At 39.4% G+C, this 22,333-nt stretch overlaps 1 protein-coding gene across 4 annotated transcripts in view; it reads left to right on the plus strand.

Annotated features, from left to right (window-relative positions):
- The window catches only part of Nek1 (NIMA related kinase 1), a 132,909-nt gene that overhangs the window by 74,510 nt on the left and 36,066 nt on the right, over nt 1-22,333 (plus strand). For 3 of the 4 annotated variants that reach the window (XM_021218780.2, XM_029531854.1, XM_029531856.1), the window contains 7 exons: nt 1,176-1,259; nt 1,708-1,791; nt 2,192-2,269; nt 2,943-3,038; nt 14,028-14,156; nt 17,204-17,269; nt 17,343-17,571. In XM_021218780.2, coding sequence (XP_021074439.1) covers nt 1,176-1,259; nt 1,708-1,791; nt 2,192-2,269; nt 2,943-3,038; nt 14,028-14,156; nt 17,204-17,269; nt 17,343-17,571 — 766 coding nt within the window. The remainder of the gene's footprint in view (nt 1-1,175; nt 1,260-1,707; nt 1,792-2,191; nt 2,270-2,942; nt 3,039-14,027; nt 14,157-17,203; nt 17,270-17,342; nt 17,572-22,333) is intronic. The other variant, XM_029531855.1, reaches the window with a different exon arrangement.

Below are 22,333 nucleotides of genomic sequence, written 5' to 3' on the forward strand. Positions count from 1 at the left end.
AGGAGAGGAGAGAGGAGAGGAGAGGAGAGGAGAGAGAGATTGTATGTATGTATGTGGGGGGGGTATACACATAGACATCTGGAGGTGGATTGGATTTTTTTTTTTTTTACTAATTATTTTATCTGTCTACATTTCAAATGTCCCTCTTCCAGGTCTCTGATCCATGAGTCCCCCACCCCATTCCCCCCTCCTCTTTGCCTTTAAGAGGGTGCTTCCCTAACCATCCACCCGTTCCCACTTCACCCCTCTAGCATCCCCCTTCTCTGGGGCATCAAGCCTCAACAGGACCGAGCACATCCCCTCCTACTGAAGCCAGACAAGGCAGTCCTCTGTTACATATGTAGCGGGGGATATGTACCATCCATGCATTCTCTTTGGTTAGTGGCTTAGTCTCTGGGAGCTCTGAGGGCTCTGATTAGTTGATATTGTTGTTCTTCCTTTAGGGTTGCAATCCCTTTCAGCTCCTTAACTTCTTTCCCTAATTCTTCCATTGGGGTCCCCAGGCTCAGTCCAATGGTTGGATGTAAGTATCTGCATCTGTCTGCCAGGTAGGAGCTAGCAGAGCCTCTCAGAGGACAGCCATGCCAGCTCCTGTCTGCAGTAGTGTCAGGCTTGGTGTCTGCACCTCGGATGGATCCCACGATGGAGTGGTCTCTGGATGGATGGCCTTTCCTTCAGTGTCTGCTCTAGTTTTTATCCCTGCATCTCCTTTAGACAGCCTCAGTTCTGGGTTAAAATTTTTGAGATGGGTAGGTGGCCCCATCCCTCAAGTGTCTACCTACTGGAGGTGGTCTCTTCAAGTTCTGTTTCCCCATAGTTCAACAGTGGTGGGATTGGATCTTTTTTTAAAAGCGCATATATATATATATATATATATATATATATATATATATATATATATATTTGTATTTTAACAAGGAAAACACTCTCAAAGACCTCTTTAATGACTAAAAGCATTTCACTCTCTGTACTTAAGTAATTATACTTGGAGTTGAATGGCTTCACTCAATTTACTTGCCAACATGGCCATGGGAAGTGCCAGAACTTCTTTAGTGTGGTATCTAGAAATGGCCAGCATATATCTAAAAGAAGTAAGTGGCATGTGGATATGCCTGGATAGCAGGGCAATGTAGCCCCACTCATTCTTTAAACTTAGCACATTAAATGACAAACAGGGACTCCTGCAAAACCTGGCATCTCTGTATGGAGGCAGGCCCAGCTCTTCAAGAGGAGGGAAGCCAAGGAACAATGAGGAAGAGGTATGCTTTCCGCATGCTCAGCACCTCCGCCACGCAGCCATTTTTAAGTTTATCGCCTTCTTTTCTTGCATGGTTTAAATGCTTAACAATTATTTTAAGACTTTGTAAGTCTATAGGGACCTGTTACTATATTTTGACTGACCTGCTGTGTCATAATTTTGCCCCATAACTGTTACTCAGTCTTCTGAGTTTCAATTTCTTTTCTTTTGATATAATTTAAAAATTTGTAATTATAACATATTTCTTTCTTTGCAGAAATAAATTCCTTTAAGTACTTGAAAGCTAATATTTCATTTTCATTAACCAAATTTCAGAACTTTTATTTAATGTATTAAGATTAACACTTTTCCATAAATTAAGTTTTGGTTTTTTTTTTTTTTAGCTGTGAAAATGTTCATAGTTTTCCTTTTAAGTTAATGATTATTTGTTTTTGTTGTTCCTATTTTAGGTTTATTTGGCAAGACTGAGGCAAATAAGACTACAAAATTTTAATGAGCGCCAACAGATTAAAGCCAAACTTCGTGGTGAAAATGTAGGTAAAAATCAGTTTTTCAAAAAATAATTGAATAATAGATTAAGTTTAAACATGCTGTGTCCATGATAATAAAGTTAAAACTGTTAAAAGAAAATTAAGGTCAAAGACCAGAAAAGAGTGTGTAGGGATGAAGTAAATCTTAAGTACATGATTTCAAATTGCTAAGGTTACTTGTTCCATAGGACTTTGTAGAGAATATACCTGCGGTGTGTGAAAGGAGTGGGGAGCACTTGACAGTGCTCTCCTTGGGCTTTTGCTTTGGAGGGCTCAGGTGCAGCTCTCAGAGAAAGATGGCAGTGCTGAGTGATTTCATCTCACGTGGAGTGAGTTCAGTCAGAGGTGGCACTGACTTTGGCTGCTGTTGACTAAGTGGTGTGCTTCTTGACAATTATTCTAGAAAGAAGCTGATGGTACCAAAGGACAAGAAGCAACTGAAGAGGCTGACACGAGGCTCAAAAAGATGGAGTCACTTAAGGTATAGACTAAACAGTGTAACTAATTAGGAAAGGAAAGCTGAGGGAGAAAGTTGGTTCTAAGGAGTTTTATATATTTGAATCATTTCTTCTCTTTAACTTTTGATTTTCCCTTTATAAGTCACCTTACAATTACTAGAAAATAGCATTTTTCTTCTTTATACAACATTTATGAAGAGTAATTAGGTCAAATTATGATGTGAATATATAAAATTGTGACACAGATAATTCTGTAAAAGTAGATACTCATGTAATCCCAGCATTCAGTAGGCTGAGGCAAGAGGATTGCCCTGAATTCAAGGTCATGCTGGGTTGTGTGTGTGTGTGTGTGTGTGTGTGTGTGTGTGTGTGTGTGTGTTATAATCAAGACACTGTCTCAAGAGTAGCCATAAAAATGAAATATACAGATATCTGTTTTTCCAAAGATGAATGGAACTATGCATAAACATTTACATTCTATCTCATTGGACTTATTTTCACTTACCAAATATCAACTATTCTCATATTATCCGAGGTGAGAAGGATACATAGTGAGCATATATTTTTACTCTGGAACCACACACCCACACTTCTTTGTTGGCTACAGAGTGAGTGTCATTTTAGACCCAGGCTGGAGGATGATGACCATAGGTTAGCTTTCTGATAACTAATTGTGTTGATGGTTTTCATTTTCAGGCCCAAACAAATGCACGTGCTGCTGTACTAAAAGAACAGCTGGAGCGAAAAAGAAAGGAGGCGTATGAAAGAGAAAAGAAAGTATGGGAAGAGCATGTAAGCTTCTTGTACTTAATTAAGCCTTGTTGAATTCATGTCCTTGGGCTCACTGAGGAATCAGTCAGGTTGGCAGTTTGTAACTCTTGTAGCACTGAGGATTGAACCCAGGGCCTTGTATAAACCGTATCAGGGCAAGTCAGTGTAAAACTGTGTGTGTGTGTGTGTGTGTGTGTGTGTGTGTGTGTGTGTGTGTGTGTGTGTTTCTTTAAATCTTTCTCATAGCTTCATAGCTTCTTATCGTCATGTTCAGCTACACTATCACAATCACAAGTATAAGGGTCATTGTTCTTGCGTAATTTTAGATTAGCCATACATAGTTCATTATAACATCCTTCATAGCCCATGAAGGTAGGTAAATAATGATGTATCTATCAAACAGGGTGAGCATACATGTAGTCCAGTTGAGCCTTAGTTTTTTATTAATTTATTTACTTTTCATCTGACCACAGTTTCCTGGCCCTCCACTCCTCCCAGTCCTTGCCCCTCATCTTCCTCCTCCCCCATCCACTTCTCTTGTTTCTCTCCAGAAAAGGAGAGACTTCCCATGGATCTCAAGTAGCCCTGGCATATCAAGTTGCTGTAAAACTAAGAGTATCTTCTCCTATTGAGGCTAGATGAGGCTGCCCAGTAGGAGGAAAGGCTCCCAAAAGCAGGCACAGAGTCAGAGACAGCCCCTGCTCCCACTGTTAGGAGTCCCACATGATGATCAAGCTGCACAACTATAACATGTGTGCAGAGGGCCTAGGTCAGTCCCATGCATAGTCTGTCTCTGTGAGCCCCCCAGGGCCCAGGGTAGTTGTTTCTGTGGGTTTTCTCTTAGTGTCCTTGACCGCTCTGTAAGACTTACTTTTTAAAATGCTGAGTTCAGGTAAAAATCTCAATGGGACATCAAATTCTTTGATCCTTGTTGACATGGCTTTCACTGTTTGGTTCCTCACAGTCTTCGTCACAGGGTCAGCTACTCCCCATTCGCTTCCAACAGGGTGTACACACAGACACACTTTGGCAGCAGGCCTCTACTTTCTTGCTTTGTTACTTATGTTACCTTAAGGTAGAGTGAATGTCTGTGTCTCAGTTCATTCTGTGATTGGCAAGTAGGACACTGGCATAGCACATTTATCAAATGTTATTGTTTTCTCTAGCCATGTAGGTTTACACCTTAGAATAGCATGCCTCCCACAGCTCAAGTTCATGTAATTCAGAAAACCCAAAATAGGATTACCCTTGTCATGGTGATGATAAGAAACAAGTGGATACATTTGTTGGGAATTTTGTGACTCAGCTTATTTCAAATCTGTATCTAGAGAATTGTTCAGGAAACATTTGTGTATTGAATATAGCCTGATATAGGAAGGGAAAATATATCTGGATTGGGATGGCTGCCAGCTAGTAATCTGAAGTAGCTGTTTAAAGAAAGAGCATCTTTGGGTGCTACTGAACTATGTATGAAATTATTCTATGTTTAGCATATGAAATCAGGTCCTGTTGATATGGTCCTGACATACTTACTCCTCCTTACTAATCCACATATACAGATGAAATGATACTGTTCTGTGGCTTAAGATTTGATAAAGCTTCTTACATTAAAGAAGGTCCCAATTTTAGTTACCTTTTTTACTTTTGTTACTTGGTGGCACTGCTGATTAAGTTTCAGCACTAAGTAACATTGAAATCTGAAATAGAATATCTTGCAGTGATAACTGAAAACCTTTGGGGAGATGTGACAATGTGAAGCTGCTTCCATAGGATTCCTGTGAGACCTGTCCTGTAAGATCCAAGCACAGAGCTCAGCAGTCCAGGGCTTGCCTGCTGGGTAACTTAGGGTCTCCATTACTGGGAAGACACCATGGCCAAGGCAACTCTTATAAGGACAGCATTTAATTGGGGCTGGCTTAGGTTCAGAGGTTCAGTCCATTATCACCAAGGCAGGAAGCATGGCACTGTTCAGGCACGCAAGGCACTGGAGGAACTGAGAGCTCTACATCTTCTTCCAAAGGGAAGTAGAAGGAGCCTGACTTCCAGGCATCTAGGAGGTCTCAAAGTCCACCCCTAAAGGGGCAGGCTTCCTCCAACAAGGCCACACCTCCTAATAACCTCATGGTATGCACCACATTTTGGATTCAATTCCTAGTACTGAGAAAAAGAGGAGGGGGGAGGGATCAAGGGAGGAAGGGAAAAGGGAAGGAAAGGGAAAGGAAAGGAAAAAGTTTCTTATCTATAAGTGCTACATGCCTGTGTGCCCAGCATTTAGGAGGCTGAAACAGTCTCATGCTGGGCTATGTGTCTTGAGTTGGAAGCCAGCCTGGGCAACATGCACTTGGATACACATACTCACACTCACACTTATATATACAAATCTGCTTAGAAGACTTTTCAAGTCAATGCTTTAGTCTTGTTGAAAATTTTTATATTTAAAACTGGATGCATTTTATAAAACTATGCTTAGAAGAAAGTAAATATTCTACACTTAGCCATGTAATCAATTTTATTTTTAAAATTGGCATGTTTGGTTTTAAGATTTCATGGGTTTTATTTTCTATAAACCTTTGTGGGTATTTAAATACCTATTTTATTTTGAGAATTTCATGTATGAATACTGTATTCTACATTCTCCTACAGTCTCCATCTTCCAACTTTACCTGTTTCCCCTGGTACACATGCCCTATCACACTCATAACCTCTTCTTCTTTCATTATCATATTCTCTCTCTCTCTCTCTCTCTCTCTCTCTCTCTCTCTCTCTCTCTCTCTCTCTCTGTCTCATACTCAAACACAACCTACTGAGCCCATTTAGTGTTGCTCATTGTGTATGTTGACTTTGTTGATTTCAGTTTTTTTTCTTTCATATTTGATAGCTTTCTGAATTATTGTAAGATCCAAGTCTTGGAGTCATTGTAATATCTTCTGCTTTGATAGTTAAGGTACTTTTATATCTCGTGTCACATTATTTTAAAAGAATGTGAATTTTTTTCTATTCCTTTTTTATTTATTCATTCACTTTACATCCTGATCACTGTCCCCTCTTCTGGTCCGCACTCCCACAGTCCTTTCCCTCATCCCACCTTCCTCTGAGAGGGTAGAGATTCCCCCTGGGTATCCCCTCACCCTGGCACATCAAGTCTCTGGAGGGCTAGGCATACTCTCTTCCACTGAGGCCAGACAAGGCAGCCCAACTTGAAGAACGTATCCCATGTGCAGGCAACAGCTTTTGGACTAGTCCCCACTCTAGTTGTTTGGGGCCCACAAGAAGACCAAGCTGCACATCTGCTACATATGTATGGGGAGGTCAGCCTATGGCTCTTTGGTTGGTGGTTCAGTCTCTGAGAACCCCTACAGGGCCAGGTTAGCTGACTCTCTTTTGTTTTCCCTAAGGATGTCCTATCCCCTTCGGGGTCCTCAATCCTTCTCCCAACTCTTTCCTAAGAATTCCCAAGATCTATCCACTGTTTGGCTGTGGGTCTCTGCATCCCTCTGAGTCAGCTGCTGGGTGGAGCCTCTCAGAGGACTGTAATGCTCGACTCTTGTCTGAAAGCATAGCAGAGTATCATTAATAGTGTTAGGCATTGGTGCTTACCCAGTGGGTAGGTGTCTAGTTGGGCCAGTTACTGCTTGGCCACTTCCTCAGTCTCTACTCCATCCCCTGTACCTGCATTTCTTGTAGACAGGATAGATTTTTGGGTTGAAAGTTTTGTGGGTGGGTTGGTATCCCTATTGCTCCACTAGGGTTCCTGCCTAGCTGCAGGAGGTGGCCTCTTCAGGTTCCATATCCCCAGTGCTATGCTGTGAGTCTCAGCTACGGTCACCCCATTGATTCTTGGGAGCCTTCCTGCCAGGTCTCTGGTGCTTCCTCAAGATGCTTCCCATCCCCGACCCTTGCCAGCTGCAGATTCTCATTCATTCACATGACCATATGGCAGTTGCTCCTGTCTTTCCACACACCTGATCCTGACCTTCCGTTCCCCTACCCTTCACCTTCCCCCACCTGGTTCCCTCCATCCCTCTGCCTCCTATGACTATTTTATTCCCCCTTCTAAGTGAGATTCAAGCATCTTCCCTTGGGCCTTCCTTTTTGTTTAGGTTATTTGGGTCTGTGGATTGTAGTGTGGTTATCCTGTACTTTTTGGCTAATACCCAATTATCAGTGAGTACATACCATGCATATACTTTTGGGTCTGGGTTACCTCACTTAGGATGATAGTCTCAAGTTCCATCCATTTGCCTGCAAAATTCATGAAAATGAAGGTACAACATACCCAAATTTATGGGACATCATGAAAGCAGTGCTAAGAGGAAGAAAGATCATAGCACTAAATGCCTCCATAAAGAAATTAGAGATTTCTCAGGCCAACAATTTAAAACTATTCCTGAAAGATCTAGGGGGAGAAAAAAGAAGCAAACACACAAAAGAGGAGTAGAAGATGTGAAATGATCAAAATTGGGGTTGAAATGAATAAATTAGAAACAAACAAACAAACAAAAAAGCAATATAAAGAATAAACAAAACCAAGAGCTGGTTCTTTGAAAACTCAACAAGAAAGATTAAACCCTTAGCCAAACTAACCAAAAGACTGACAAATTAACAAAATCAGAAATGAAAAGAGAGACATAGCAACAAATGAAGAAATTCAAAGAATCTAAAGACCTTCTTTCAAAAGCAAGTGCTCCACAAAATTGAAAAATCTAAATCTTAATGAAATGGATGGTTTTCTAGACAGATACCACTTATCAAAGTTTAAGATCAAGTAAACAATTTAGACAGCCCTGTAACCCCTGAGGAAATAGAAGCAGTCATTAAAAGTCTCCCAACCAAAAAAAGAAAAAAAAAAAAGAACAAAAGAAAGGAAGGAAGGAAGGAAATGAAATGAAATGAAATGAAAAAAAGCCCAGGGCCAGATGGTTTTAGTTCAGAATTCTATTCTTTCAACAAAGAGTTAATGCTAGTACTCCTCAAACTATTGCACAAGATAGAAACAGAAGAAACACTGCCAAACTCATGCTATGAAGCCACAATTAACCTGAAACCTACACCATACAAAGATATAACGAAAAAAACTGAATTTCAGACAGACTTCTCTTATGAGCATTGATGCAAAAATCTTCAATAAAATATTCACAAATCAAATCCAAGAACACATCAAAAAAAAAAAAATCATTCACCATGATCAAGTAGGTTTTATTCCAGAGATTCAGGGATGGTTCAAAAACAAAAATCTATCAATGTTATATACCATATAAAGAAACTGAAAGGAAAAAAAAATCACACTATTATCTCATTAGATGCTGAAAAAGCCATTGACAAAATCCAACACCTCTTCATGTTAAAAGTGTTAGATCAGATATACAAGGTGCATACGTAAGCATAATAAAAATAATATACAGCAAGCCAATAGCCAACATCAAATTGAGTTGAGAGAAAGTTGAACTAAAATCAGACAAAGCTGTCCACTCTCCCTGTCTATTCAATATAGTACTTGAAGTTCTAGGTAGAGTAATAAGGCAACTAAAGGAGATCAATGGGATACAGACTGGAAAGGAAGAAGTCCTCCAGCTGATAATACACCCTCACCAAAATGGCTAAATACAAATTAACCCAAAATGGCAGCCCTCCTTAATACAAATGATAAATAGGCCAAGCAAGAAATTAGAGAAACAACACCCTTACAATAGTCATGAGTAATATAAAATATCCTAGTGTGACTCTACACAAGCAAGTGAAAGACCTGTATGACAAGACTTCAAGTTGCTGAAGAAATTGAGGAAGATATCAGAAGATGGAAAAGTTCTCTATGCTCATGGATCAGTTGTATTAACATAATGAAAATGGCCGTCTTACAAAAACAGTCTACAGATTCAGTGCAATTCCCATCAAAATTCTAACACAGTTGTTTACAGACTTTGACAGCAAATCTCAACTTCATATGAAAAAACCACAAAGAAACCAGGATAGCTAAAACATTCCTGAACAATAAAAGAACCTCTGACGATATCACCATCCCTGAATTCAAGCTATATTACATAGCAACCGTAATAAAAACGGCATGGTATCGGTATAAGAACAGATATAGTGATCAAAGTTGTGTGTCAATATTTTGATTTAATAATGACTTACCTTGAGCTCTTTCATTTTCACATAGTCACAGCTTGTACTGAATCTGATTCTCTAGTGTTAGAACCTGTTTAGCTTAGATGTTTGTCTGCTACTATAGGTTTCTCTTAAGATTTAATATAGGAATACTTCTAATTATGCTTTATAGCTTCCTCGAAAATATTAAGACCAAGTTAAAGAATTTTCATACTCAAAAACAAAGCTAAGTATATTACATAAAGATTTGGTTTTGGTTTGGAGACAGGGTCTCATAGCCTAAAGCCTCATAGTTTAAAGGCTAACTTTAAACTTACTGTGTAGCTAAGGATGACCTTGATTTTTGCATCTTCCTTCCTCCATCTATGAGTACTAGACTTTGAGGCATTTATCTCCAAGCCAGATTTATGAAGTACTAGGGCTAGAACCCAGTGCTTTGTGTTAGACAAATGCTAGACACAGCTGAGCTCTGTCATAAGCCCTCTCTATGGCACATGAGACCACTTGCCTACATTTTCAGAGAGCTGCACTAATATTAATTAGTAGTTTAGGAATTTAAGAATTAGGTGAATTAAAAAAAAACCCTTAATTTTTTAAGGTGCTGAGTATCAAGTCCAAACTTAGATTAGACAACCATTCTACTATTGAACTCTGTCCCCACTCTGAAAGAACTTTATGAGATAGTTTCTTCATTTACATTTTAAATGCTATCTTGAAAGTCCCCTATACCTCCCCCTACCCCCACTGCGTCCTGCTCCCCAACCTACCCACTCCTGCTTCCTGGCCCTGGCATTCCCCTGTACTGGGACATAGAATCTTTGCAAGACCAAGGGCCTCTAATCCCATTAATGGCCGACTAGGCCATCCTCTGCTACATGTGCAACTAGAGACACAAGCTCTGGGAGGTACTGGTTAGTTCATATTGTTGTTCCTCCTATAGGGTTGCAGACCCCTTTAGCTACTTGGGTACTTTCTCTAGCTCCTTCATTGGGGGCCCTGTCTTCTATCCAATAGATGACTGTGGGCATCTGCTTCTGTATTTGCCAGGCACTGGCATAGCCTCACAAGAGATAGCTATATCAGGGTCCTGTCAGCAAAATCTTGCTGGCTTATGCAATAGTGTCTGGGTTTGGAGGTTTTTTATGGAATGGATTTCCCCCAGTGGGGCAGTCTCTGGATGGTCCTTCCTTCCTTCTCAGCTCCAAACTTTGTCTCTGTAACTCCTTCCATGGGTATTTTGTTTCCCATTCTAAGAAGGAAGAAGTTATCCACACTTTGGTCTTCCTTCTTGAGTTTCATGTGTTTTGCAGATTGTATCTGTTAAATCCATTTGTTTCATAACTTCTGTTAGTTTCACAGTGTCTCTGTTTAGTTTCTGTTTCCAGGATCTACCCATTGGTGAGAGTGGGGTGTTGAAATCTCCCACTGTTATTGTGTGAGGTGCAATGTGTGCTTTGAGCTTCACTATAGTTTCTTTAATGAATGTGGATGCCCTTGCATTTGGAGCATAGATATTCAGAATTGAGAGTTCATCTTGTAAGATTTTACCTTTAATGAGTATGAAGTGCCCCTCCTTATCTTTTTTGATAACTTTGGGTTGGAAATCAATTTTATTCGATATTAGAATGGCTACTCCATCTTGTTTCTTCAGACCATTTGCTTGGAAAATAGTTTTCCAGCCTTTTATTCTGAGGTAGTGTCTGTCTTTGTCCCTGAGGTGGGTTTCCTGTAAGCAGCAAAATGTTGGGTCCTGTTTATGTAGCCAGTCTGTTAGTCTATGTCTTTTTATTGGGGAATTGAGTCCATTGATATTAAGAGGTTTTAAGGAAAAGTAATTGTTGCTTCCTGTTATTTTTGTTGTTAGAGTTAAGATTCTGTTCTTGTGGCTATGTTCTTTTAGGTTTGTTGAAGGATTACTTTCTTACTTTTTCTAGGGTGTAGTTTCTGTCCTTGTGTTGGTGTTTTCTCATTATTATTCTCTGAAGGGCTGGATTCGTGGATAGATAATTGTGTGAATTTGGTTTTGTCATGGAATACTTTGTTTCCTCCATCTATTGTAATTGAGAGTTTTGCTGGGTATAGTAGCCTGGGCTGGCATTTGTGTTCTCTTAGGGTCTGTATAACATCTGTCCAGGATTTTCTGGCTTTCATAGTCTCTGGTGAGAAGTCTGGTATAATTCTAATAGATCTACCTTTATATGTTATTTGACCTTTTTCCCTTAATGCTTTTAATATTCTTCTTTGTTTACTGCTTTTGTTGTTCTGATTATTATGTGTCAGTAGGAATTTCTTTTCTGGTCCAGTCTATTTGGAGTTCTGTAGGCTTCTTGTATATTCATGGGCATCTCTTTCTTTAGGTTAGGAAAGTTTTCTTCTATAATTTTATTGAAGATATTTACTGGCCCTTTAAGTTGAAAAATCTTCATTTCATCCACATCTATTATCCTTAGGTTTGGTCTTCTGATTGTGTCCTGGATTTCCTGGATGTTTTGAGTTAGGATCTTTTTGTATTTTGCATTTTCTTTGATTGTTGCGTCCATGTTCCCTATGGAATCTTCTGCACCTGAGATTCTCTCTTCCATCTTTTGTATTCTGTTGCTGATGCTCGCATCTATGGTTCCTGATTTCTTTCCTAGGATTTCTATCTCCAGAGTTGTCTCCCTTTGAGTTTTCTTTATTGTTTCTACTTCCATTTTTAGATCTTGCATGGTTTTGTTCAATTCCATCACCTGTTTGGTTGTGTTTTCCTATAATTCTTTAAGTGATTTTTGTGTTTCCTCTTTAAGGACTTCTACCTGTTTAGCAGTGTTTTCCTGTAATTCTTTAAGGGATTTTTGTGCTTCCTCTTTAAGTACTTCTTAAATCATGAAGATATGATTTTAAATCCGAATCTTGCTTTTCGGGTATCCAGGACTCACTGTGCTGGGAGTACTGGGTTCCGATGATACAAGTGGTCTTGGTTTCTGTTAGTAAGATTCTTACATTTGCCTTTCGCCATCTGGTAATCTCTGGTGATAGATGTTCCAGGTGTCTCTGGCTGGAGCTTGTTCCTCCTGTGATTCTGTTAGCCTCTGACAGTACTCCTGGACGTCCAACTCTCTCCTGAGTCCCAGTGTTCACAGCAGTCTCTGCAGGCAAGCTCTCCTCTGGCAGGGAAGGTGCACAGAGGTCTGGGTCTCAGCTCTGCCTCCTGGCTGAGGATGAAGGCCTGAAGGGACCCTGTCCAAGAAGCTCTGTTGCTTCTGCAGCCCTAGCACTCTCCTGCAAGGACTGGTCTCGGAGAGACCAGGGACACAAGATGGAGATCTCACCTGAGTCCCAGGGTCAGAGCCCTCCCTGGAGGCCAACCCTGAAAGAACTTTTTAACAAGTATGTATACCAGCAGATAGAGAGATGCCATGGGTGGCAAAGTCCCTTCTAGTACACGCCTGAGTCAGATCCACAGCACTGACATAAAAGCTGGCAAGGCAGTGCCCCTGTAATGACAGGGCTGAGGAAGCTGAGACAGGAAGATCCTTGAGATTCACTCATCAGCTCATCTAGTCAAGTCTGCGCGCTTCAGGTTCACGGAGACATCGCAACTACTGAAAAAGGTGGAGAGTATTTGAAGAAGACACAACATCCATCTTTGGCCTCCATACATATATAAAAATAATTATGGTTAAATGAAGTATAACTCATTCAGGGAATTTGCATATGGGTCTTTTTTTTTTCAAGATTTTCTCTTTGCCCCTATGTTTTAGGTACCTGCCCAATAATTTCAAAAATGACTTAAGATAATCTTTAAAATCATGAATTTAAATGAACTGTAAAGTTGCTAAGGTCATTTAATGACATACTTACCTTGATGAAATTGTTTTGACACATTTTATAACTTCTATTTAATTATTCATACAACTCTATTACTTTTTTATCTTTTTGAATCTTGAGTTTTGTTTGAATTAATAAGGTAAAGCATTTGACTTGTGGCTCACTGTCTCTTGTGAACTTCTGTTCTAAGACCCTGAATGCACTACCTAAACTTTAAACTGGTTTTACACACATGGCTTTTTGTTGTTGTTGTGCATTCTAGAGATCAGAAGCATGTTCCTGCAAGCTAATTCGTCAGTAAGTTTAGTCTAGGCTTTTGGTGCTTAAGCCAGATGCCCTTATTTGATAGACGTTAAATCAATACTTGCTGTGTGCTTCACACTACTCATTTCATTTGATCTCTTCAGAAAAGAGAAAATGGGGACAATGCTCTTTTGTTACAGAAAAAAAATAATGAGTCTTAGGCCAAGAAATAATGAAAAATTACAGCACTAGTGAGTTGGAGTTTGAAGCTTTGACTGTAGAAGTGCCTGAATTTGACTTTGAGAGCTGCTGGGGGACCGCCAGGGACAGGGTGCCAGGGAGGCTACTGTCTTCATCACCTCTTCTGACCTGCAGTCAGTTCTCACTTGTCTCTGTTGTTTCAGTCTACTCCAGACCATTAGCGTCTCTCGGTACCATAGAGCTTTGCTTCTCTCCTCCTCTGCCTTACAGTCTGCAGTCCTTTAGGAGAGAACATGGAGCTCACTGATTCCCAGAATTCAGTATCTACACGGTGCTTGGTGCAGATAGGAAGGTAATGCGCCTTCCAGCTTGGTAGTACAGTTTTTTTCTAGAAGACTTTGGGGGATCATTTTATGAGACACTGTTGAACAGTGGTAACCAGTTTTATTTAGGACTGTATTTACGTATGAGGTTGGAAGATTTTCGTGTTCACTGTTTCGCCAGCAGATGTATCTTAGTGTTTAACAACAACAAGTAATTAAGGAATGAGAAAGATCTGTACTATGCATAAAAGTACATGTACTATGCCTTCTATTTCTCCATGAAAATATGAAATCCAGCACATTTAACCGTGTATTCTGTCTCCTGCAGTTGGTGGCGAGGGTAAAAAGCTCAGATGTCCCTCCACCTTTGGAGCTTCCTGAAACAGGTGGTTCTCCGTCAAAGCAGCAGATGAAACCTGTTATTTCTGTGACTTCAGCTTTGAAAGAAGTGGGCCTGGTAAGTTTCATAAAATTTAGAACTCCTCAAAGATTAGAGATCATTTGAAATAAAAATAAATTTAGTGAATTGACATTTTTTCCAAATGCCTCCTTGTTTTTCCTAGAGAATCTATCTTCTTGAATTTTTTGAACTTTTTTTTTTTTTTTTTTTTTTTTGAGACAGGGTTTCTCTGTGTAGCCCTGGCTGGCCTGAAACTCACTCTGTAGACCAGGCTGGCCTTGAACTCAGAAATCCCCCTGCCTCTGCCACCCGAGTGCTGGGATTATAGGCGTGTGCCACCACACCCGGCTTGAACATTCTTTGAAGTTAATATTGGAACTTTTCTGCCAATAGGCTTTATCTAGGCCTCTGTCATAGATAAATTTATGTTGAGAACTCTGTTTCTAAGGATTCCCCATATACATAGTCAATCAATTTCAGATCCAAAGTGTTTGAGAAACAGTCATGTTACTGCTGTGTATCACACAGGCCTGTCTGTAATGGTGTCTTTAGTACTGAGTGATATTTCTTGTTAAACCATATAATTATGTAAATAATACATAATACTATAGTTATGCAGTTATGTCATTTAGTTATGTCTTGTAACTAATCTAAAAATTCCTGTTATATGGAGAGTATACATAGGCTTTAGGCATTTACCATTTTAAATATGAGAATGAGCACCTGTGGGTTTTGGCAAGGTAGTGAGGATTTCTTAGAACCGTGTCTCACAGATGCAGTGTTTAGGAGTGGGGGACATAGGTTAAAATGACTTCCACTTTAAAGCAGTTTCCTAACAGACTGGTAAGATGGCTCAGTGGGGCTCGGTGCCTGCCACGGTGCCCGACAACCTGAGATTGATGCACACGGTAAAGAGAATGACTCCTACAAGTTCTCCTCTGACATCCATGTGCATGCTGTTGTAGCAGCGGCAAGCAGCCGTTCATGCTTGTGCGTGTGCTAAATAATGCAGTAAAAATCATTTGAAAGCAATAACTGAGAATAATGTGACGACAGTTTTATACCCTAAACTTTTTGATTAGCAATTTTTAAAGAATTGTATCTCTTTAGCACTTAAACTAACTAACTCTAGAACAAAGTACCAACTATTTGAAATTTTGTAACAAGGTAAATAATGTTCATTGTAATTACATTTACTTTGTTAATTTTTAACCTTCTGAGCCTCTGTATACCATACAGATAGTAAACAAGCAAATGCGAATAAGTGTAAGTTTAAACTTATAAGTATCTAAAATGTGAAGAAGACTGTTCCGGACTGGGAGAAATGGCTCAGAGCTTGGAGTGCCTGCTTGGGCTTACATGGTCCTGAGAGCCATGCTCTGAGCCCAACAGCTCAGCAGCCTCTGTTCTCCTTCCCTAGCTACTGCCTGTAACTTGGATTTCATGAGATTCATTAGGTTTTTTCATGCTGCAGAGGTTATTGATTACTACAAAGATTTCTAAGAGCTTTGTGCAGAGTAGTAAACTATTTCCTGGTCACTCTTCAGTGCTTCATATAAAAATCTTTGTTGTCCCAGTAGGTTTTGTGTCTTTCTGATAATGACTTTGCATGTGCCGCATTGTTCCCAGCAACTTTAGATACCATTGTGTGATTTCCTTCCTGGTTCCCAGTCTCACATCTCAAGTAGCTGTTCATCTCTCTGACTGCTTTCCTGGGTAAAATCCTCCTTGTCTTGTTTACGTGTATTACTTTCATCTGATCACTATTCTCTTATGTTTTCTAAATATTATAAAATTTGAGATAATCCATGTGACTAAATGGTTATTACTGTGTGATATTTTTAGAAACTGCTTACTTAAAACTTTGAAGATTATTTAGTCACACTGATTCACAGCCTTCAAAACAACTAATCTTTTCCTTTTCATATATTTTTGATATTAAGTTGTTTAGAATATCTTCATTGTGCTAATCAGAAGTAAAATTTACATTATTAATGACACAAATAAGAGTCTATTCTTGATTCTTTCTAACCTCTTTCCTTAGAAAAGAACCAAGTTGTCAATTATGTCTAATGCTATGGCTTTGGGGTGTGTATGTGTATGTGTGTGTATAACATAAAGATGGTTTCAAAATAACACAGCTCATCCTGAATTACTTTATCTACCAAAACATGCCCTGGGACTAAGAATTTAGCTCTGTTAGTAGAACACTTGAATGAGGCAACTTCAGTCCCCAGAATCATTTCTTTTTAAGGTGTATTTATTTTATATGTATTGGTGTTTTGCCTATATATCTCTGCACAACATGCATACCTGATGCCCACAGAGGCCAGAAGAGGGTGTTAGAGCTTTTAGAACTGGCGTTACAGATAGTTGTGGACACTGGGAAGTTATACCTGGCTCCTTGGCAAAAGCAGCCAATGTTCTTTACTGAACTTTCTGGTCCCAGGAACTGTTTGTTTTGTTTTGTTTTGTTTTTGTATTTTGATTATTTTTTGTTTTTGTTTTGTCTTGTTTTTTAATAAACAAAAAAACACAAAAATAGACACCCTTTTTCTAGCTCTAGTAAACAAAGTATATGGATTTTCTTTTCACATTTTTTTTAAGATTTATTTATTTATTTCATGTATATGTGTACAGTGTTACTGTCTTCATTCACACCAGAAGAGGGCATTGGATGCCTGTTACAGATGGTTGTGAGTCACCATGTGGTTGCTGGGGATTGAACTGAGGGCCTCTGGAAGAGCAGTCAGTGCTCTTAACCACTGAACCATCTCTGCTGCCCTCTTTTCACATCTTTTGTTGACTTTAAATTACCAAAAATTAGATGCTGAAGAGGACAAAGAGATAATTGTTAGCTGTAACCCATAAATGTAACACATAATTGAGAATTGAACTTTATTAATCTTATTAACTGATTGATAATGTTTAAATGCTTACTATTACTGATAATGAAAGAAGTTGTGTTAACATTTTACAGGAATGAGAAAAGTTCACAGGGGTCAGTTAAATGAAAAGCTAAAAGAAACAAAAAATATCAACTGTTTTACCATAAAGTTTTAAATGGTTTTATCTCTTACTCTTTAACCATCTTGTGTTTAAAGGATGGAAGTTTAACTGATACTCAAGAAACTTCAGAAGAAATGGAAAAGAGTAACACTGCTATTTCAGTAAGTATAGTTTGCAGAACTTCTGTCAGGCATTTTATTTAATAATATGCTTACTAAAGTGTAACTGTTTCAGAGTAAGCGAGAAATACTGCGTAGGCTAAATGAAAATCTTAAAGCTCAAGAGGATGACAAGGACAAGCAGCAGCACACTGATTCTTGTGAGACCGTTGGTCACAAAGATGAGAGAGAGTATGAGAAAGAAAATGCCGTTTCCTCTGATCGCAAGAAGTGGGAAATGGGAGGTCGGCTTGTGATTCCTCTGGGTAAAGTGACACTGGATGCATCCTTCTCTGCAACTGCAAGTATGTATGAGTATGTTAATGTCATGACTCGGTCTATCACTCACATAAGCTCATATCCTGGCCATCCAAAGGAATCAACATGTAGATGGCTTGAAAGAGGTAGAAGAACTCTGGGCATCTCCTCATGGGTATGAAGTATCTTCTAGTAAAATATAAAGAGCATTAAAAAGAGTTTGGTTTTTGCAGTAGCAAATTTTTATATGAGTATAATCAGAGAAGAGAGAACTAAGGAAATGTATTTAAATTTGTTTGAACCCTTATACCATGTTAAATTGTTACTGTTTTTTTGTTATTGTTGGAGTGAAAGGGGTGCTTAGTGGGGAGACAAGATGTCTCACTTTGTATCTAGGACTGTCCTTGAACTCGCGCTCTTCTTTTCTCTGTCTTCCAAGTGCTTAAATTACAGGCACATATTGCCCAGCTCCCCAGCTCTTCATCTTATGAGATATACTAAAATGTATACCAGGCTAGCCTTGAACCTATAATCCTCTTGCCTCTGCCTCTGAATGCTGAGTACATTCCACTTTGCACAACTCTTGCAGTAATACCTAATAAAATTGAACAATAAAAGCTCTGAAAGTCCTCTTAGACATTTAGAAGGAGTTTTGTGATTTTTATGTAGCAAGAATTGCCAAGCACCCAACTGTGTTCTTATTCTTACATTATTCTAGGCACTGGAAATACATTTAAAACAAAAGAAAAAACAGATCCATATGGACTCTTGAGTTCACAATCTAAATAAACAAGTGTGACTATCAAGAACACTTGTTTTAACTGATTTCAATAACTATTTTTGTCAAATTCTTTTCAGTTGTACAGAAGCCCAGTAATTCTTTATGCTGTATGCCAACTACTCATAAGCTGTAGAAACATGATGATAGCTAAGGATAGTCCCTCTTAAGGAGGGTAGGATAGGAATAGAGAGGGTGCAAGCAAAAGGAAATTGTAGTTGGTAAATAACACACTAATAACAGTGGGCTACTCTGAGAATACTTTCAGTGGCAGAAATGAGTCTTTGGAAGTCAAGCAAGTGGTTTCTTTAAGCACTTGGTGAGCATAGTAGTTAGCTAAGCCAAAGCCCAGCCAAGGGTTTAGGCAGAAAGTAACCAGAACTCAAGGGTAGGAGATTTTATCTCACCACGCCTCACTATGTACCCCTGTCTTTGAGCTTGTGATTGTCCTGCCTGTCCTCCAAGGGCTGGAATGACAGGCGTGCATCACTATCCCTAGCTCCCACACCTTGTGAGGCTTAGGAAACTTGATATAATTCAACACAAATGGCTAAAACTCAAATTTTATGACAAGAAAATTAAACAAGGAGCCTTGGGGAGGGTTCTATAGATCCTTATCACAAAGAGTTTCTTTGAGTTTGATTTCAACAAATATTATAGACTTATTAGCATGGACGGGAGACTTTAAAATTTGGTCTTTCTATCGGTTAATGTAGGCCCTCACAACTGGTCAAAGTGCAGAGAATAAATGGAAGTGAAGTTCTCTCTCTCTCTCTCTCTCTCTCTCTCTCTCTCTCTCTCTCTCTCTCTCTGTCTGTCTCTCTCTGTCTGTCTCTCTCTGTCTGTCTCTCTCTGTCTGTCTCTCTCTCACATGGCCAGGGAGAGGCAGAGATGGCTAGAGAGCACACAGGCATGCAGGAACTAAGGGCTGGGAAGATGGTAAGACCCGAGGTTGAGGACGACTGGATCCTAACAGCACCTTCTGGCCATGGCAGGAGCACTGCAGTCATAAACTCATAGTGCTGTGGTTGTCTGCAGGGGATCAAGCTAGGCAACGTTCTAGCGTGGAGAGGGAGCAGTGCTGGCCTTCTGCCCCTACCTACAGAGAGTTTGTGGCTTCCGAGGGAGGGAAGAGTTGGAGGTTTGTTAAAGCCTATTATCTCTGCCATCCCCCACTGAATGGTCATGATCCCACGAGTGTGCGGATAGCACAAATTTGACTCAGTGGGACGTTTGGGGGCTTTTGTTTTGAAGACATGAAATGAGATGGGAGGAGAGGTGTATCTGAGTGGCCCCTTTACTCTTTGAACCATACATTTTGTATTTTTCTTTTCTTACTTTTCTATGCTTGATGCTCATAAGAGTGAACCATGGGACAAAGTCTAAACTAGGATTTTTTGGGACTTCTTTCTCAATGAAATTCATCTAAATTTCTTTACCTTAGCTTCAGGCATACTCTTCAACCAAGGGTAAAAAGCAGCCACATTCTTCACAAAAATTACAGAAGAATGATCTCTAGGCAGCATACTAATTCTTCTCCTCTGAAGCCACTTTAGCTAGGCCCCCAGAGGTCAGATCACCCTCAGCACCAATGTCTCCCATATTCCTATTAGGATGGCCTATAAGCCCCACTTAAAATATTCCACTGCTTTCCAAATCTAACATCTCGGGGTCTCTAAGGTAATTTTAACTTTACAGCTTTGTGTTCCAAAGTCTGGGATCCACATATGACCTTCTGGGCCCCTCCAAAGGGCTTGGGTCACCTCTCCAGCTCTGCCCTCTGTAGCACTCTAAGCTCAGGTTGATCCACTCCACTGCCGCTGCTGTTCTTGGTGGTCATCCCATGGTACTGGCATCTCCAATACACTGGGGTCTTCCACTGCAACTAGGCTTCACCAATAGCCTCTCATAGGCTCTCTTCATGGTGCCAAGCCTCAACTTTGCATCATGACCCCTTCAGTGCTGGCCCATCAGCTGCAGCTGAGGCTGTACCTCCAGTGGCTTTTCCTGGCCTTCCACAGTGCCAAGCCTCAGCTGCTCTCCATGACCCCTTCATGCCTTCAAAGCCAGTAGCACCTGGGTGATTCTTATAATCACTGCTAATTTGTTAGTTCCAGCTAACCAGCATCAGTTATTTCAGTAACCCCTTCTATTCTTGACTCTAAGCTGCTGAATTCTGATGCTTGCTTGGACTGGAGCATACCCTTCTTGTTCTATTACATCACCAGCTATCTGTTTTTATCCTCCTTCCTAAGCAACTACCTAAGCTTGGCTGTCCTGGAACTTGCTCTGTAGTCTGACTTTGAACTCAGAGTTCTGCATGCCTCTGTTTCCAGTGCATGTATATGTATATATGTGTGTGTATATTATGTATATATGTGTATGTGTGTTTATAAATACATGAACATGTTTGTAAACATTTCTACCTTTATTTTGCATTGTTTACCCTATCCAATTTTTATTATTTGCATTGTTCTTGCCTTTATTTTTAAGTGTAAATACTTCATTTTAAAAATTCTCTTTATTTATGTTGGTGTAATATTCCATTGTGTTATCATACATAAATTCCTAGAATTTATAATAAAACATTTCAGATGTGTAGCAAAATTTAAATAATGTTACAATGGGTATTGTAAAGCATTCATTCACATATACCACTAGTACCTTACTGTACCTTGTCAATATTTAAGCTCTATTTGTCAGTCTTATGTTTGACATACCTCAGAGTAAACTGCAGATGTTAGTATTCTGTTCTGTAAGGGTTTCACAGCATGTAGTCATCATCAGAATTCACATCAGATGTTTTCTCCTTTTCTGTTATTGCATGGATAATGGTATGCACACACTGTGATTGTACAGTGTGGACCTATATACTGCACAATGCTAACTGCTAGTGATACATAGAGCATTGCCATCACCCCAAATTGTCACAGCCCTTCCTCAGTCCTATCTTTTGTCTACCTGAGGCTATTTCGTCTGAGATTCTCCATTTTAGATTATCTATTCTCATTTTAGAATGCCATGTAAGGCAACCCTCTAACTTTTTTGTTCTTTTCTTTCTGGCTTCTTTGACTTATCATAATCCTTTGTGAGAGGCATCTGTGTTATGATTTTTAATAATTAATTTATTTTAAATAATTATTTGTTGGTATAATCATTTTTACATTCTGTTGCTCAGTGTTATCTTAGGTTACTATATCTGTCCCTCTCTTCTGCTCAATCTATTTAGGCATTTATATTGAATATGGGTTTGCCTTTTTTAATCCACTCATATCTAATTAATATTTTTATACTATTTACAATCTGTACAATTTAAATATACCACCTTGCTTTATTTTCTCTGATCATCCATCTGTTTTTCTCTTCTATTTCCTCTTGCTTTCTAAGCTACACTTCATTAGTCTGCTAGCTCAGAATGATTTAGAGTTAACAGTATATATTTTTATGGAATGTTTTTTCAAACGATTTCAGTGCTTAGCCTATAGTGGATCATAACAATCTTGTACTTACTCTTTTCCTGCCTTTGTGCTGTTATTGTTATGAGTGAGGCGGTTACTTTGCTTGTACTTATGCTATGACGTTCATGATCTAGTCTAGCCATTAGTTCTTTAGGGAGACTTAAGCAGTAGGTGACAAGGTCCTATGTGTCTACTTTGTATTTGCCATTTCCAGTGCTCTTTATCTTCTCTGAAGAGGAGCTAAGAGTTGCAATGCTGTAATCTCACTAATTAAGTTCTTTCAACTTGTATATGTCTGTAAATATTTACCATGCCTACCTTTAGCAAATATTTGTTCATGAACTATGGAATTCTAGCCTAATGGGTTGTTTTTTTTTCTTTCCTACTCTGAAAACACTGCTCCACTATTTAGTTTATCTTGGGAAGCCATCGATAACTGTCAGTTTTAGTCATCCTCTCTTGCAGTGTATGGCTGTCCTTGCTCCTCCGTGTGCAGTGGATGGCTACCCTCTTGCTCTGTGTGCAGTGGATGGCTGTCCTCTTGCTCTGTGTGCAGTGGATGGCTGTCCTCTT

This window comes from Mus pahari, chromosome 19 (genome assembly GCF_900095145.1).
Source record: "Mus pahari chromosome 19, PAHARI_EIJ_v1.1, whole genome shotgun sequence".
NCBI classification, from domain to species: domain Eukaryota; kingdom Metazoa; phylum Chordata; class Mammalia; order Rodentia; family Muridae; genus Mus; species Mus pahari.